Source organism: Cydia splendana, chromosome 11 (genome assembly GCF_910591565.1).
Source record: "Cydia splendana chromosome 11, ilCydSple1.2, whole genome shotgun sequence".
In the NCBI taxonomy this organism is placed as follows: Eukaryota; Metazoa; Arthropoda; class Insecta; order Lepidoptera; family Tortricidae; genus Cydia; species Cydia splendana.
In genome coordinates this window covers 21802221-21816492 of record NC_085970.1, presented here as the reverse complement: position 1 = coordinate 21816492, position 14272 = coordinate 21802221, and the positions used below count along the sequence as shown (strand labels likewise).

At 45.2% G+C, this 14272-nt stretch overlaps 2 protein-coding genes and 1 long non-coding RNA gene across 6 annotated transcripts in view; 1 reads left to right on the top strand and 2 right to left on the bottom strand.

The window, feature by feature from the left end:
* LOC134794862 (lysoplasmalogenase TMEM86A) overlaps positions 1-7768 on the top strand; it is a 38424-nt gene extending 30656 nt beyond the window's left edge. For both annotated transcript variants that reach the window (XM_063766665.1, XM_063766664.1), the window contains one exon: positions 5118-7768. In XM_063766665.1, coding sequence (XP_063622735.1) covers positions 5118-5613 — 496 coding nt within the window. In that variant the 3' untranslated portion in view covers positions 5614-7768. The remainder of the gene's footprint in view (positions 1-5117) is intronic.
* A 32-nt stretch (positions 7769-7800) lies between these two features.
* LOC134794864 (uncharacterized) lies at positions 7801-9575 on the bottom strand. Its single transcript, XR_010144732.1, has 2 exons — positions 8660-9575; positions 7801-8066 (listed from the first exon to the last, which is right to left on the bottom strand). It is a non-coding gene; the product is annotated as an uncharacterized LOC134794864 (long non-coding RNA).
* Positions 9576-10941: 1366 nt separating this feature from the next.
* LOC134794863 (charged multivesicular body protein 2a) lies at positions 10942-14014 on the bottom strand. Of its 3 annotated transcripts, none has more exons than XM_063766669.1 (6): positions 13869-14014; positions 13528-13724; positions 12798-13010; positions 12528-12625; positions 11858-11955; positions 10942-11096 (listed from the first exon to the last, which is right to left on the bottom strand). In XM_063766669.1, exons 2-6 carry the CDS (start codon positions 13693-13695, stop codon positions 10957-10959), a joined length of 717 nt encoding a protein of 238 aa, XP_063622739.1. In that variant the 5' UTR covers positions 13696-13724; positions 13869-14014; the 3' UTR covers positions 10942-10956. The 3 variants fall into 3 exon arrangements, with proteins under 3 accessions (XP_063622739.1, XP_063622738.1, XP_063622737.1); XM_063766668.1 differs by having other exon boundaries at positions 13877-14014; XM_063766667.1 differs by having other exon boundaries at positions 13528-13714; positions 13877-14014.
* Between the last annotated feature and the right edge of the window lie 258 nt (positions 14015-14272).

The following is a 14272-nucleotide window of genomic DNA, read 5'->3' as shown; positions in this document are numbered from 1 at the left end:
ACACAAATGTGTCGACACCTTGTTACGGAAAAGTGTAGACACGGCGACGACACTTTGTTTCGAAACAATTCTAGACACATTGTGTGGACTCTGTTACGACACATCTGACATTTAGTTACCACTTTGTGATTCTGCGACTGGAATGGTTATATGGGTGAGTTGACGATTTTACCGGTTAACTCTGGGTTAGTGTTAGTGGGATGGTGCAAGTGGCGCTTAATAGTATATTTAGTATAAATAGAGTAAAGGTACCTCCATACTTTGCGTTGCTTATCGCGTCGTACCATTTTATCCGATTTTATATAAAATAGGCACGCGAGACAAATTTCTACTGAGTCGGATAACTTGAGAAATGTGCCACGACTCCTAACATGCAATGTTACGAAGTAGGCCAAGCTAATCGAATTGTATTAAACGTTTAGTCACTACTTGACTTTGACTAGCACAAATTGGTTAACGGATTTAATTAATTAGCGGGTTAGCGCCGTTAGCGGGTGTGAATGATGCACTCGCTAAGCTCTTTTAACAATTTGATGAAGTTCTGTTTAGCTACTTTATAATCTCCCGCCCGCTTAAAGCTGCCAAGTGTAAAGGTCTTAACTTTTGACGTCAAACGAATAGCTAATCGGTTTGAAATCAGGCCGCCCTCTTGCGTTCCTTGCCTCGTTAGCTCGTACCGTGTAACTTGTGCCATATCAGATCGGCTATTTCTTACTAGCAAGGTAAGGCGTCCGGTCGCCGGCTTACATAAGCCAATTTAAAGGGTTTACTTACCGTAGCGTAGGTAGGTAGGTACGTTCGTGACGCTGAACACTTGCACACGGCAAGTGGAGCAAGCAATGTACATTATTTATATTCCTAGCGGTTCTACCGCCATGTATTGTAGATACGCTATGGGTGAACCGATGAATAATTATACCCTAAAGGGTTAGCTATATATTATTATAGGCATTCCACACATCAAGGACAAATATTCGCGTTCATTCATCAGTTTCATCACACCGTACCCCGTACAGGAAAACCCGCCTCTTCCAATACCTTTAATATAAATTTTACTTGCATGATATTGCATATTTGTTATTGTTACCAATCTCTAGACTCAAGCTAGGATAGAGACGAGTTAACATATAGGTGCGAACCGTGTGGATTGACGTGGTCTGTTGCCGACCGCAGCCAACATAACACAAATGAATGTTGATAGACTGTGGAGTGTGGATAAACTCTCATGAGTTATAATATTCAAGTTGTGTAGATAAACAGGTTGGACGATGACGCTAAATGCTGCTAAGTATTCATATGTCTTTATAGTACGTTTCGTTATATCGCATAACGAAATTAAGAATCACTGTAAATGTTTTATTGAAAAGAACTGTGAAAGAGCCCTTGAGGCCTAAATAATCGCAGAACATTCATGTAAGTAAACACTCGTAACACTATTGCGCATTTGAAGCTTATCTCTGGATTCCACCGAGTCATCGACAAACAACGCTTATTGTTATGCTATATACGCTATCTATCCATTTGCTACTTAACTAACTTACGCAGTTTCCCTTGCGAGAAGGGCGAGAGGGCAGCAGCCTGCCTTTGTTTCAGTGTTGGGCATTCAAGAATAAAATCATTATTTGAATACGAATTCGTAGGAATAAAATCATCTCGATTTTATTCCCGTCAAAAATATTCAAATAATTTTGGTCGGGAATAATTCGTATGAGAAAAAATTGAATGAGAATAACATAATTCTTAATCAAATAAATATAATCATGATTTTTATTCGAAATAATATTCCACGAATAAAAATGTAGTCTGGGTACCGTATAGGTACTAATTACGTATAGTTAGGTAGATGTAATAGTATTAGTTAGTCTCTTGTCTAATTTATACCTATTTTATGGAATACAATCTTACAAATTGTCTGTCGCATATCGCATAGTTTCAGTAACTGTATCATTTTTAATTTACTAACCAAATCATTAGGTTCAATTTAGCTGGTCTAGGGGCCTAGCCAAGATGCCAATCGCTTGCGCTCCGACAACGAAGCGCTTTCTGTCTCTATCACTCTTACATATTAGTGCGATAGAGAGACAGAGATAGAGTATCGTTGTCGTAGCGCAAGCCATTGGCATGTTGGCTACGCACTCAAGGTGCCTAGCCAAGATGCCAATTTTTGTTTTTAATTTAATAACCAAATCATTAGGTAAATTAACTGTTCTGGGGGCCTAGCCAAGATGCCAATCGCTTGCGCTCCGACAACGAAGCGCTTTCTGTCTCTATCACTCTTACATATTAGTGCGATAGAGAGACAGAGATAGAGTATCGTTGTCGTAGCGCAAGCCATTGGCATGTTGGCTACGCACTCAAGGTGCCTAGCCAAGATGCCAATTTTTGTTTTTAATTTAATAACCAAATCATTAGGTAAATTAACTGTTCTGGGGGCCTAGCCAACATGCCAATCGCTTGCGCTCCAACAACGAAGCGCTTTCTGTCTCTATTACTCTTACATATTAGTGCGATAGAGAGACAGAGATAGCGTTTCGCTGTCGTAGCGCAAACGTTTGGCATGTTGGCTACGCTCCCAAGGTGCCTAGCCAAGATCCCAATTTTTGTTTTTAATTTAATTACCAAATCATTAGGTAAATTTAACTGTTCTGGGGGCCTAGCCAACATGCCAATCGCTTGCGCTTCAACAACGAAGCGCTTTCTGTCTCTATTACTCTTACATATTAGTGCGATAGAGAGACAGAGATAGCGTTTCGCTGTCGTAGCGCAAACGTTTGGCATGTTTGCTACGCACCCAAGGTGCCTAGCCAAGATGACAAGTTTTGTTTTTAATTTCATAACCAAATCATTAGGTAAATTTAGCTGTTCTGGGGGCCTAGCCAAGATGCCAATCGTTTGTGCTCCGACAACGAAGCACTTTCTATCTCTATCACTCTTACATATTAGTGTGATAGAGAGACAAAGATAGCGTTTCGTTGTCGTAGCGCAAACGATTGGCATATTGGCTAGGCACCTTGGGAGCGTAGCCGACAAACACAACAATTTACCTGTACTGGGGGCCTAGCCAATATGCCAATCGTTTGCGCTACGACAACGAAACGCTTTCTGTCTCTATCACTCCTACATATTAGTATCAGAGCGACAGAGATAGCGTTTCGCTGTCGTAGCGCAAACGATTGGCATGTTGGCTAGGCCCCCAGAACAGCTAAATTTACCTAATGATTTGGTTATTAAATTAATAACAAAAATTGGGATCTTGGCTAGGCACATTGGGAGCGTAGCCAACATGCCAAACGTTTGCGCCACGACAACGAAACGCTATTTCGGTCTCTTTATCGCACTAATATGTAAGAGTGATAGAGACAGAAAGCGCTTCGTTGTCGGAGCGCAAGCGATTGGCATATTGGCTAGGCCCCCAGAACAGCTAAATTGTACCCAAAGATTTTGTTAATAAATAAAAAAACAAAAATTGTCATCTTGGCTAGGCACCTTGTGTGTGTAGCCAACATGCCAATCGTATGCGCTACGACAACGAAACGCTATCTCTGTCTCTCTATTGCACTAATATATAAGAGTGATAGAGACAGAAAGCGCTTCGTTGTCGGAGCGCAAGCGATTGGCATATTGGCTAGGCCCCCAGAACAGCTAAAAGACTTTGTTATTAAATAAAAAAACAAAAATTGTCATCTTGGCTAGGCACCTTGTGTGTGTAGCCAACATGCCAATCGTTAGCGCTACGACAACGAAACGCTATCTCTGTCTCTCTATCGCACTAATATGTAAGAGTGATAGAGACAGAAAGCGCTTAAAACAGCTAAATTGTACCTAATGATTTGGTTATTAAATTAAAAACAATAATTGGCATCTTAGCTCGGCACCCAATCGTTTGCACTACGAGTGCTATGACAACGAAATGCCATCTGTCTCTCTATCGCACTAATATGTAAGAGTGATAGAGAGAGACTATACGCAACTCTACGGAGTGTTAACGTTTGGCATGTTGGCTAAGCACCCTGATCGGATGATAGAACTGGATAGTGTATAGCGGAACTGTTCAATGGGTACTGTACCTAAACTAAAGTAACAAATATCAAATCAATCCGACTTTTAAATAGAAGGGTGAAAATCAACTTACAAAATATAACCGATTGTACTACAAAAAATAACTTAATTCTAAATAACATTTTAATTGAATAAAACCTTATTTAGAATAGTCCCACTTCTAGAATAATTATTCTGTTTTTTATTCCGCATTTAAAATAAAAGTCACATGATTTATTCACCTTAATTTTATTCTAAAATAACTAGTGCAAGAATTATTCTAATTCAAATCGAGTTGAATAAGAATAAGATTTCCGTTTTTATTCTTATTCTTATTCAAGTTAATTTTTGCCCAACTCTGCTTTGTTTTGGACGACCGCCTTCACCTCGCCAGTGTCAAGTTCATTCTTATCTCGATAGAGATAACGATTATGAGAGGGTTATTATTAAATTCACTGGTGTTTGCTTTGGATTGTCGATAATGTAGATTTTGATGATTGGCAATCAATTAGCAAGTAAACCGGTTTCGAACTGGTTTAGCTCAAAAGGTTTAATTTTTTGTAAAAACTAATACCTATGCCAAATATGCCTACTGCAAAAATAGAAATTTCGTTATCTGCATCTATAAAGCCGACCACTGACTAACAGTCCGCCGGACGATATCGGCCGGTCAGTTGTTCGGCGTTGTCAAATTTTTGTTCTAACTGACAGGCCGATATCGTCCGGCGGCCTATTAGTCAGTGGTCGGCTTAACACGAGCCCATTCGAGCGATAGAGAGACAAATAGATGAACGAACAAAGTGGTTTGTGATGGTGATGGCCCTTTGGCTGTATTTCCAAATTAGTTTATAATCGATTTAGAGTAATCGTACTTGTCAATCTCTTTTTGCAGGCTGATAGAGGACAGAATAAGGATATAGAATTGTAGATCTCTTGCACATTTCATCACCAACGGACAATCATAAGATTTTACGAAAGAGAGAAGGCAAAGAGTTCACGATCTTTGATATCATTGCTGTGTTCAAAAGTGGTGATGTGGATAGTTGCCGATTGTTTTAACCGGTATCGGTTGTTTGCAGACGGCGTTACGCGCGGCGCATCGCCCTCGGGCTGGCGCTCTCGGCCCTGGGCGACGCCCTGCTGGTCTGGGAGCAGCACTTCGCCGCCGGCATGGCGGCCTTCGCTCTCGCGCACGTCGCCTACATGAGCGCCTTCCGCGCGCGAGCGGCCCGGCGCCGCGCCGGCCTGCTGCTCTACGCCGGCGCGGCGGCCTACTGCGCCGCCGTCACGCCGCCGCCGGCGCTGGCCGTGCCCGTGCCGCTGTACGCGGCGCTGCTGGTGAGCATGGCGTGGAGAGCGCTGCGCACGCTGCCCGAGAACACGTGTGCGCGGTCGTACGCGGCGCCCGCCGGCGCGTTACTCTTTGTCCTCTCTGATGCGTTGCTAGGTTACTCTCTATTCGGCGGTCCGCTGCCGTACCGCCGGGTGCTGGTGATGTCGACGTACTACTTGGGGCAGCTGGGGCTGGCTCTGAGCGCGTTGCTGCCGCCCCCCCTCCCGCTCTCCACACAATAAACTTCTCTTCCGTTAATGTTATGGAGCGTTGGTCCTAATATTAGTAGCTTGGTTATTTTTAAAGCTTTAATAGAAAGTCAGTCATCTTTCGATCCTACTTTGAGACATATCAGATGATCCCTGAAGCCTGCAATAAGACCGCCTGTGTTGTCTGCCTCTATATGTAATCAATTGATTTTATTCTGAAACTATGTGCAATCAAGAGTTCCAGTATCAAAGGGGAGATAAGCTCTCTATGCAACATTTGGCTTGATATGTACCACAGAACTTACGCCTTATTCATTACTAAATAAGGACGGAATTAATATAGCAAAAAATAACCAATCTACTGAGAGGCCATGGTGTTGGGTAGATGTAAGCGTCCGTCGGACGGGACGGCGACCGGTCTGTGATATGTGCTCGGCTCTTATTGGATGTTTTAGTCCTCTTTACCTATAATATATTTTGTATTTAAGTATAACAACATTTAACTGGTCATCGTGGACCTTGTGCCATCGCAATAAGGTTTACAAAGTGTCAGTTAACTAACAATGTGGACGATGGAAATAAAATGGAAATAATGGACGCACATGTCGGCCTTCTAAGCTAACTTTGCACCGACTTTAAACTTTGAGGGATATGTGTCATCATAAACGTATAATGACACATATCCCTCAAAGTTCAAAATTAAAATATGACGTTTCATATTTTCATAGAAATTTGACATGATGACTTCGTCACACTTTGTCATTGCAAATGGCATGCAGAGTTAGTTTAGTCCGACTCTGTGTCCGTGGATCCCATTCGCTGTTAAAATTACAATATGATCTGAAATTTCATAGATGTCGAGTTTAAAAAATTGTCTTATACCTACTTATTTTTTGAAATGTGTGGGCACCTTGTAAGCCTTTGTATGCATTTGATTACAATTAGATGTTATTAGGCACACTATTCGAAAGCACAATATGCGAAAGGGAATTTCTTTAGAAATTGTTAAGTTTTTGAAACAGGAAATATGGATATTCACTCGTGCCAGTTGTTGTACTGTTGAAATCTCACTCAACGCGGTGGAATTAGCATTTTTCAGGCAGCTCTGTTAAGTATAAAAGTTATTAGTGTTGTTAATTATGTTTCGTGTATATAAAGAAGTGATCTGTTAGAACTGAGTGCATCATGAACGAGCTCTTTACGAGCGTTGTTCCCAATCTTTGTATGTAGTCTGTATGTGCAAGTTGCGAAACTTTACAACAATTTAGATAATTCTTCTTCTGTAAAACTGCATAAGAAATAAGGTCAATGTGGAGAAGACCGCCATAGTTTTTGTTGGAAAGACTGTCATAGGACGTAGTCGCTCAGGCACAGTCAGAACAGTCTTTCCGTAAGTGGAGTACGTGTTACAAACGCAACAGTTAGAAGCGATAACAAAGAAATAACTTACATACGGTCTTGTCTTATTCCCCAAATTGACTTTAAGGAATTGTCAAAATTTTCCGGGAACTTATCCAAAGTTTTGGGAATCCTTCCCCAATTTACACATCTGCGATGTAGAGTATATACCTATGTGTTGTAAGTAGTGTGTCGGAGCGCGAGGCGCCGCCGCGACCCTTCCAAGGCGGCGGCGCGCGGCGCGGCCAAATGTAGTTACTGTAGCCCTCAGCCCGCCTACCCTAGACGTAAGCTAACTTTATCGATATAGACTGTCTCCTAATCATAACAATCTCACTCGTGGATCTGCGAACTAAACAAACATATCTGGAAATGTATTTTTCTATTCGCGGTAGAGGAGTAGATTTTTCAAAATAAGCACGATTTCAAGTATCAAGTAGTTGGAGTATGCTGTTTCAAGATTCACCGTAATATCGATGTTACCAGTACTCACATACGACAGACTTTAAAACAATTCGTAATTTTGATCAATTTTATCTCAATTAAAGTAAAAGCAAATAAAAAACGTTGACCTAGATTATGTGGTCCATGGATCATATACATAATGACATTTATTAGGTGTGGTTATGGTTAGTGTATGTTATATATATATTTAATAAGTGAATTCCTTATGTAGAGTAAGCGTAGAATAGGGGATGTGCAATTTTTAGAACATTGTTTAAGCAAATCATATTTTATTATAATGTTATCTGTACGTGTTATACATATAAAATAAACGGAGAAGGTTAAACTGCGTTTCATTTTGTTCTAATAAAAGACTAGTTCATTACAAAAATATTTATTAAAATGTAGATAAACTTAATTATTATAATAACAACATTGCGTTCCTTCGACGTTCCGCGGCGCGCGGTATATAATACAGGGTTGCTAGCTTATCATTACTAGAGTGTCCATTTATTGCTATTGGTTGAGTTGAGGCTCGTCTGGTGTCCTAACACAAGGGTCTCCAAACAAAATAATTAGATCCTTTGAAAGTAAAAATAGTCCTTATTTTACAAGATGAACCTACCTAATAGACGATCTAATGTCTATTATAGTGTAAATAACATTATTTGCGGTATTTGACACATTATGACTGACGTATATAGAGATGTAACTAACGCAAATCGATTGTCACAGCAAGCGATTACGATTGGATGGCACGTAGACTGAGGTATCGAATTGTGACGTATAATGAATTTTTATTTGAGATTTAAATAAAGCTAGAATTATATGGTTTTCCCGCAAGCTACCGGTGTATTAAATACACCGACCGAGTAGGTCGCACCCATTGTCAAAATTGAAACTAACTGGGGATCTATTTTAAAGTTTATTTATGTAATTTCTGTGTCAAATTTGTTGTCTGTTAAGTGACGATAAATATATCCATATTTACAGTTAATTATCCACCTTTTCCTTATTTTTATTAAAAGAAAAATGAAAAATTCATATCGATTTACTTAGACGACTACCGATTCATAACGGTGGTGTCCGGCCAACCCTAAAATTAAAAAAAAAAGACGTAGAACGTAAACGTTCGCAGTGCAGTTGTTTTCCTTTGTGATTTCGATGTGCAAAACATTTTACGTAGTATTGCTGTTGTGAGTGACAGACGTCAAATACCGTAAATAATGTTATTTACACTATACTGGAAACGGATTTGTGCTAGTATGTATATAATTATTTCATGGTATTCATTAATTAATTATTTGTATTTTCACGTAACAATCTAAAATATTGCGAAAAGGAGTGCATCAACCAATCTCACTTTTAATGTAAAGACGAATTTTTAATACGCCATTGGTTATAGTACAGTTATCTGCGGAAGTGAAATATTGATTGTAAATGTTCTGCATAGCTATTTTGCCGGTAAAAGAGTAATATGCAAATACATTTCAATATTGTTCGCTTAGCTGATTGCTATGGATAATAGTTTTATATCGGAATTTAAGATCCGACTGAAATTATGAGTATACACGAGTAGGTACAATCGTGCAAAGCTAAAGCGAGTTTCTTTAATAGACCTACAATGGTGTCGCACGCGTTCATAAACAGGTTAACGATTTCAATGGGGTAGTGAAACTACTAAGCAAAATTAGGAAAGAATTTTCTTATTAAATTAGCAATTTTCTGTCACGCAATGGGGTAGGCCGGTCGAAGGATTGAACAGATGGCGCCAGCATAGCTTGCCATGTCAATCCCTAGAATTGTGTAAATTTTTTGTTTTTTTAATGCCCTGAAAGCCACCAGCCCTTTAAGCGAAATCTCATAGAAAACTCTAACTTGTCGTTTGTGAACAACAAATTAACACAATATTTATATTCTTAGATTTCCTCTCACTACCGAGACTGACACGGATCGCTAACCCTGTAAACAATTAGCACGCTGTCGCGTTTTTGCCGTCTCTCTTATTCCGTAGTCATTAGCAGGAGTGTGGAGCGCGTGGCAGGCTACTCGCGGCGCAGGTTGTCGAGCCGCGCCTGCAGCTCGGCGTCGGCGTCCGCCACGCCGGCGCCGCCGCCGACGGAGTGTGGAGCGCGTGGCAGGCTACTCGCGGCGCAGGTTGTCGAGCCGCGCCTGCAGCTCGGCGTCGGCGTCCGCCACGCCGGCGCCGCCGCCGACGCCGCCGACGCCGCCGCCGACGGAGTGTGGAGCGCGTGGCAGGCTACTCGCGGCGCAGGTTGTCGAGCCGCGCCTGCAGCTCGGCGTCGGCGTCCGCCACGCCGGCGCCGCCGCCGACGCCGCCGACGCCGCCGCCGACGGAGTGTGGAGCGCGTGGCAGGCTACTCGCGGCGCAGGTTGTCGAGCCGCGCCTGCAGCTCGGCGTCGGCGTCCGCCACGCCGGCGCCGCCGCCGACGCCGCCGACGCCGCCGCCGACGGAGTGTGGAGCGCGTGGCAGGCTACTCGCGGCGCAGGTTGTCGAGCCGCGCCTGCAGCTCGGCGTCGGCGTCCGCCACGCCGGCGCCGCCGCCGACGCCGCCGACGCCGCCGCCGACGGAGTGTGGAGCGCGTGGCAGGCTACTCGCGGCGCAGGTTGTCGAGCCGCGCCTGCAGCTCGGCGTCGGCGTCCGCCACGCCGGCGCCGCCGCCGACGCCGCCGACGCCGCCGCCGACGGAGTGTGGAGCGCGTGGCAGGCTACTCGCGGCGCAGGTTGTCGAGCCGCGCCTGCAGCTCGGCGTCGGCGTCCGCCACGCCGGCGCCGCCGCCGACGCCGCCGACGCCGCCGCCGACGGAGTGTGGAGCGCGTGGCAGGCTACTCGCGGCGCAGGTTGTCGAGCCGCGCCTGCAGCTCGGCGTCGGCGTCCGCCACGCCGGCGCCGCCGCCGACGCCGCCGACGCCGCCGCCGACGGAGTGTGGAGCGCGTGGCAGGCTACTCGCGGCGCAGGTTGTCGAGCCGCGCCTGCAGCTCGGCGTCGGCGTCCGCCACGCCGGCGCCGCCGCCGACGCCGCCGACGCCGCCGCCGACGGAGTGTGGAGCGCGTGGCAGGCTACTCGCGGCGCAGGTTGTCGAGCCGCGCCTGCAGCTCGGCGTCGGCGTCCGCCACGCCGGCGCCGCCGCCGACGCCGCCGACGCCGCCGCCGACGGAGTGTGGAGCGCGTGGCAGGCTACTCGCGGCGCAGGTTGTCGAGCCGCGCCTGCAGCTCGGCGTCGGCGTCCGCCACGCCGGCGCCGCCGCCGACGCCGCCGACGCCGCCGCCGACGGAGTGTGGAGCGCGTGGCAGGCTACTCGCGGCGCAGGTTGTCGAGCCGCGCCTGCAGCTCGGCGTCGGCGTCCGCCACGCCGGCGCCGCCGCCGCCGCCGCCGACGGAGTGTGGAGCGCGTGGCAGGCTACTCGCGGCGCAGGTTGTCGAGCCGCGCCTGCAGCTCGGCGTCGGCGTCCGCCACGCCGGCGCCGCCGCCGCCGCCGCCGACGGAGTGTGGAGCGCGTGGCAGGCTACTCGCGGCGCAGGTTGTCGAGCCGCGCCTGCAGCTCGGCGTCGGCGTCCGCCACGCCGGCGCCGCCGCCGACGCCGCCGACGCCGCCGCCGCCGCCGGAACCGCCCGCTACTGCTTGAGGCGATGCTGGCGTTTTCGCTGCAACGACACATATCAAACATCAGAATTTACCCACTTTTAATTGACATCAAAATTTAAAAACAAGTTTCTCAATTCGGTTTTGTCATACCCTAAGCTTTAGTGTTGAAAGTACGGGAGGAACGGGATAGGAAGGTGTTAAGCCAGTTTAGCCTAACAAGTTGATCGCGGACATGGCCGTGCTCACCAGATATCGAGAGCGAGCCCGTCGCCTGCGGCAACCCGGACAGCGTGTCGTTGAGCTGCCGCCCCAGCTCATCCAAACTCACCAGATATCGAGAGCGAGCCCGTGGCCTGCGGCAACCCGGACAGCGTGTCGTTGAGCTGCCGCCCCAGCTCATCCAAACTCACCAGATATCGAGAGCGAGCCTGTCGCCTGCGGCAACCCGGACAGCGTGTCGTTGAGCTGCAGCCCCAGCTCATCCAAACTCACCAGATATCGAGAGCGAGCCCGTGGCCTGCGGCAACCCGGACAGCGTGTCGTTGAGCTGCCGCCCCAGCTCATCCAAACTCACCAGATATCGAGAGCGAGCCTGTGGCCTGCGACAACCCGGACAGCGTGTCGTTGAGCTGCAGCCCCAGCTCATCCAAACTCACTAGATATCGAGAGCGAGCCCGTGGCCTGCGGCAACCCGGACAGCGTGTCGTTGAGCTGCAGCCCCAGCTCATCCAAACTCACCAGATATCGAGAGCGAGCCTGTCGCCTGCGGCAACCCGGACAGCGTGTCGTTGAGCTGCAGCCCCAACTCATCCAAACTCACCAGATATCGAGAGCGAGCCCGTGGCCTGCGGCAACCCGGACAGCGTGTCGTTGAGCTGCAGCCCCAGCTCATCCAAGATCTGTCCGACCACCGCGTCACTGAACATAAACACATCGCGTTAAGCCATTGCTTTTGCTTTTACAAACTCACACAATAACCTATTTTTTTATGATATAGGAAGGAGGTAAACGAGCAGACAAATCACTTGATGATCGTCGTCAGTCGTCATCGGTCGTCGTCTGAAAATAGCTTTAGCCGAATCGGACGATAAAAAACTGGTCATGTCCAATTAAGCTAGACTCCTAACTTAATAATAACAGCAACATGCAGTAGCAAGACTCTAATTATCTTACTTTCTATGAAAATATTTTAATTTGTGTTATTTCAAGTAGACATACTATTTAAATTATAAACTGAAATAAATGTCATACAAAGGAAAAAATTTACTAAAGCCTCCAGTGTCTAGAGTCGGAATTGAACCAGCGTTGTCTGGACACTGGATGCTTTGGTAATTATTCCTTCATATATGACATTAATTTTAGTTTATAGTGGCAAGACTCTTAACCTGACCTTTGGTGCACTTTGTCTTTGCAATATGGTTTAGGAATTGTCAATGAACAATGTGGATGAGGGTACCATATATTAATCAATAAGATGAGAGTGCAGTTACCTCTCCTCTTCGTCCTCGTCTCCCTCCATGGCTTCATCAATGGAATCATTCATCATCTCTTCTTTCATATCCATGATCTCTGACTGCTTCTCAAACTCCTGAAATGTATCAAATTAGACATTACACTTTTTTTTATATGTAAACGGGAATCTCAATGTTAAACAACTCATAAACTGTAATAAACACATAGTAAAAATAGCTCTATATTTCTAATATTTTCTAAACTCCTACCTCTCACAGACTAAGATAACTTATAGAGCACGCACAAACCTGCAGTATCTTCTGTATCTGTGGCATGTTCAACTGCTTGTTCATGGTGGCCATGGCCCGCGTGACGCCTCGCATGGCCTGCGCCATGGTGGACTGTGACTTGAGGGTCTGGATCTTGAGGCCGACAGCCTGGATGTTGGCCTTCATCAGCATGAACTTGCGCACGTAGCGCCGCGTGCGCACCAGATCTTTCGCCATTATCTTTACTGCATCCTAAAGACACCACGTCATTTTTCATTAATTTTACAACATCAAAAGTAAACATTGGAAACAGTAAATTATTATGTATTTATAGTGGAGTCCTCTTTTGGCAATATTTCATTTGTGCACACAGTGTTTTTTCTGTAAACCATAAAATGGGATATGCACTAGGTTCACTCACATCAACTTAGTTTCTGACAATCCTGAAAATATGACAAGTTTCAGAAAAAATTGTCTGCAAAATGAAAATGTGTAACTAAAATATTTTCTGTAGTGTCAGGCAGAAACAAAAACTTAAAGATGGGGACATATAGCAATTTTGGTGTACATAGTTCTTACATATGAATTAAAATTTTATTTGTATGTTAACATCTGCCCAGGTAAATTAATTTATGTGCAAAATACTTTTTTTTTTATACTTATATAGATTATTTATTTGTAAGCCTTGGGATAGAAATGTTATTTGAAAATGTTCACTTAAGTGTTTCCAGTTATAGAGTAGTATGGGTAGATAGATACTGGACAGTACCATCTGCCCCTCCTTGGCCAGCTTCTTGATATCATTGATAAGTTTCTTCTCCTGCTGCTCCATCTTGGCGCGCTCGCGCTCCAGGTCGCGCACCGCCTTGTTCAGCGCGCGCTGGTTCTTGCGCAGCATCTCCTCCGGCGTCATGCGGTGCCCGAACAACCACTCCATCCTAGCTGCTCAGCTGGACCTGCCCTCAACTACCAATGTCATTAAAACACTGAAGGACACTTGTATACATAATTTAAGTGGCTAAATCTTTTGATACCTTATGATTTTTGGTTCGATAGAATGCGCATGGTCATTAGTTTACATTTAATTAGACCTTAATTACATTTGGAGACATGTTTACCTGTGTATGCGTAAATACAGTAGATGATGTGATGTGATGATTCACCACTCGATATTCGGCATTCAACTCGCTACAAGGTCAACTTTAATAAAACGACGTAGGTATAAAAATGTGCACTTTTTTAGGGCAAATTTATTTACATACCAATTTCAGGTTTTGGTTGGGAAACAAAATTTTGTTTACCCAAATAGGGATTTCCTTAGTGTTCACTTCTGTCAATCTTCTGTCATTTTGACTCCTTTTGTCATGTAAAACCATTCCAGTTTATGATAACTTCTATACGTGTGCTACATCCAGTACAGTCGTTTAAACATATAACTTAAACAGTATGGATTCATTTACGTGAAAAAAAAAAGTTTAGTCTGTGGTCTACTGTCAATGTCAAATTTGGTTTGG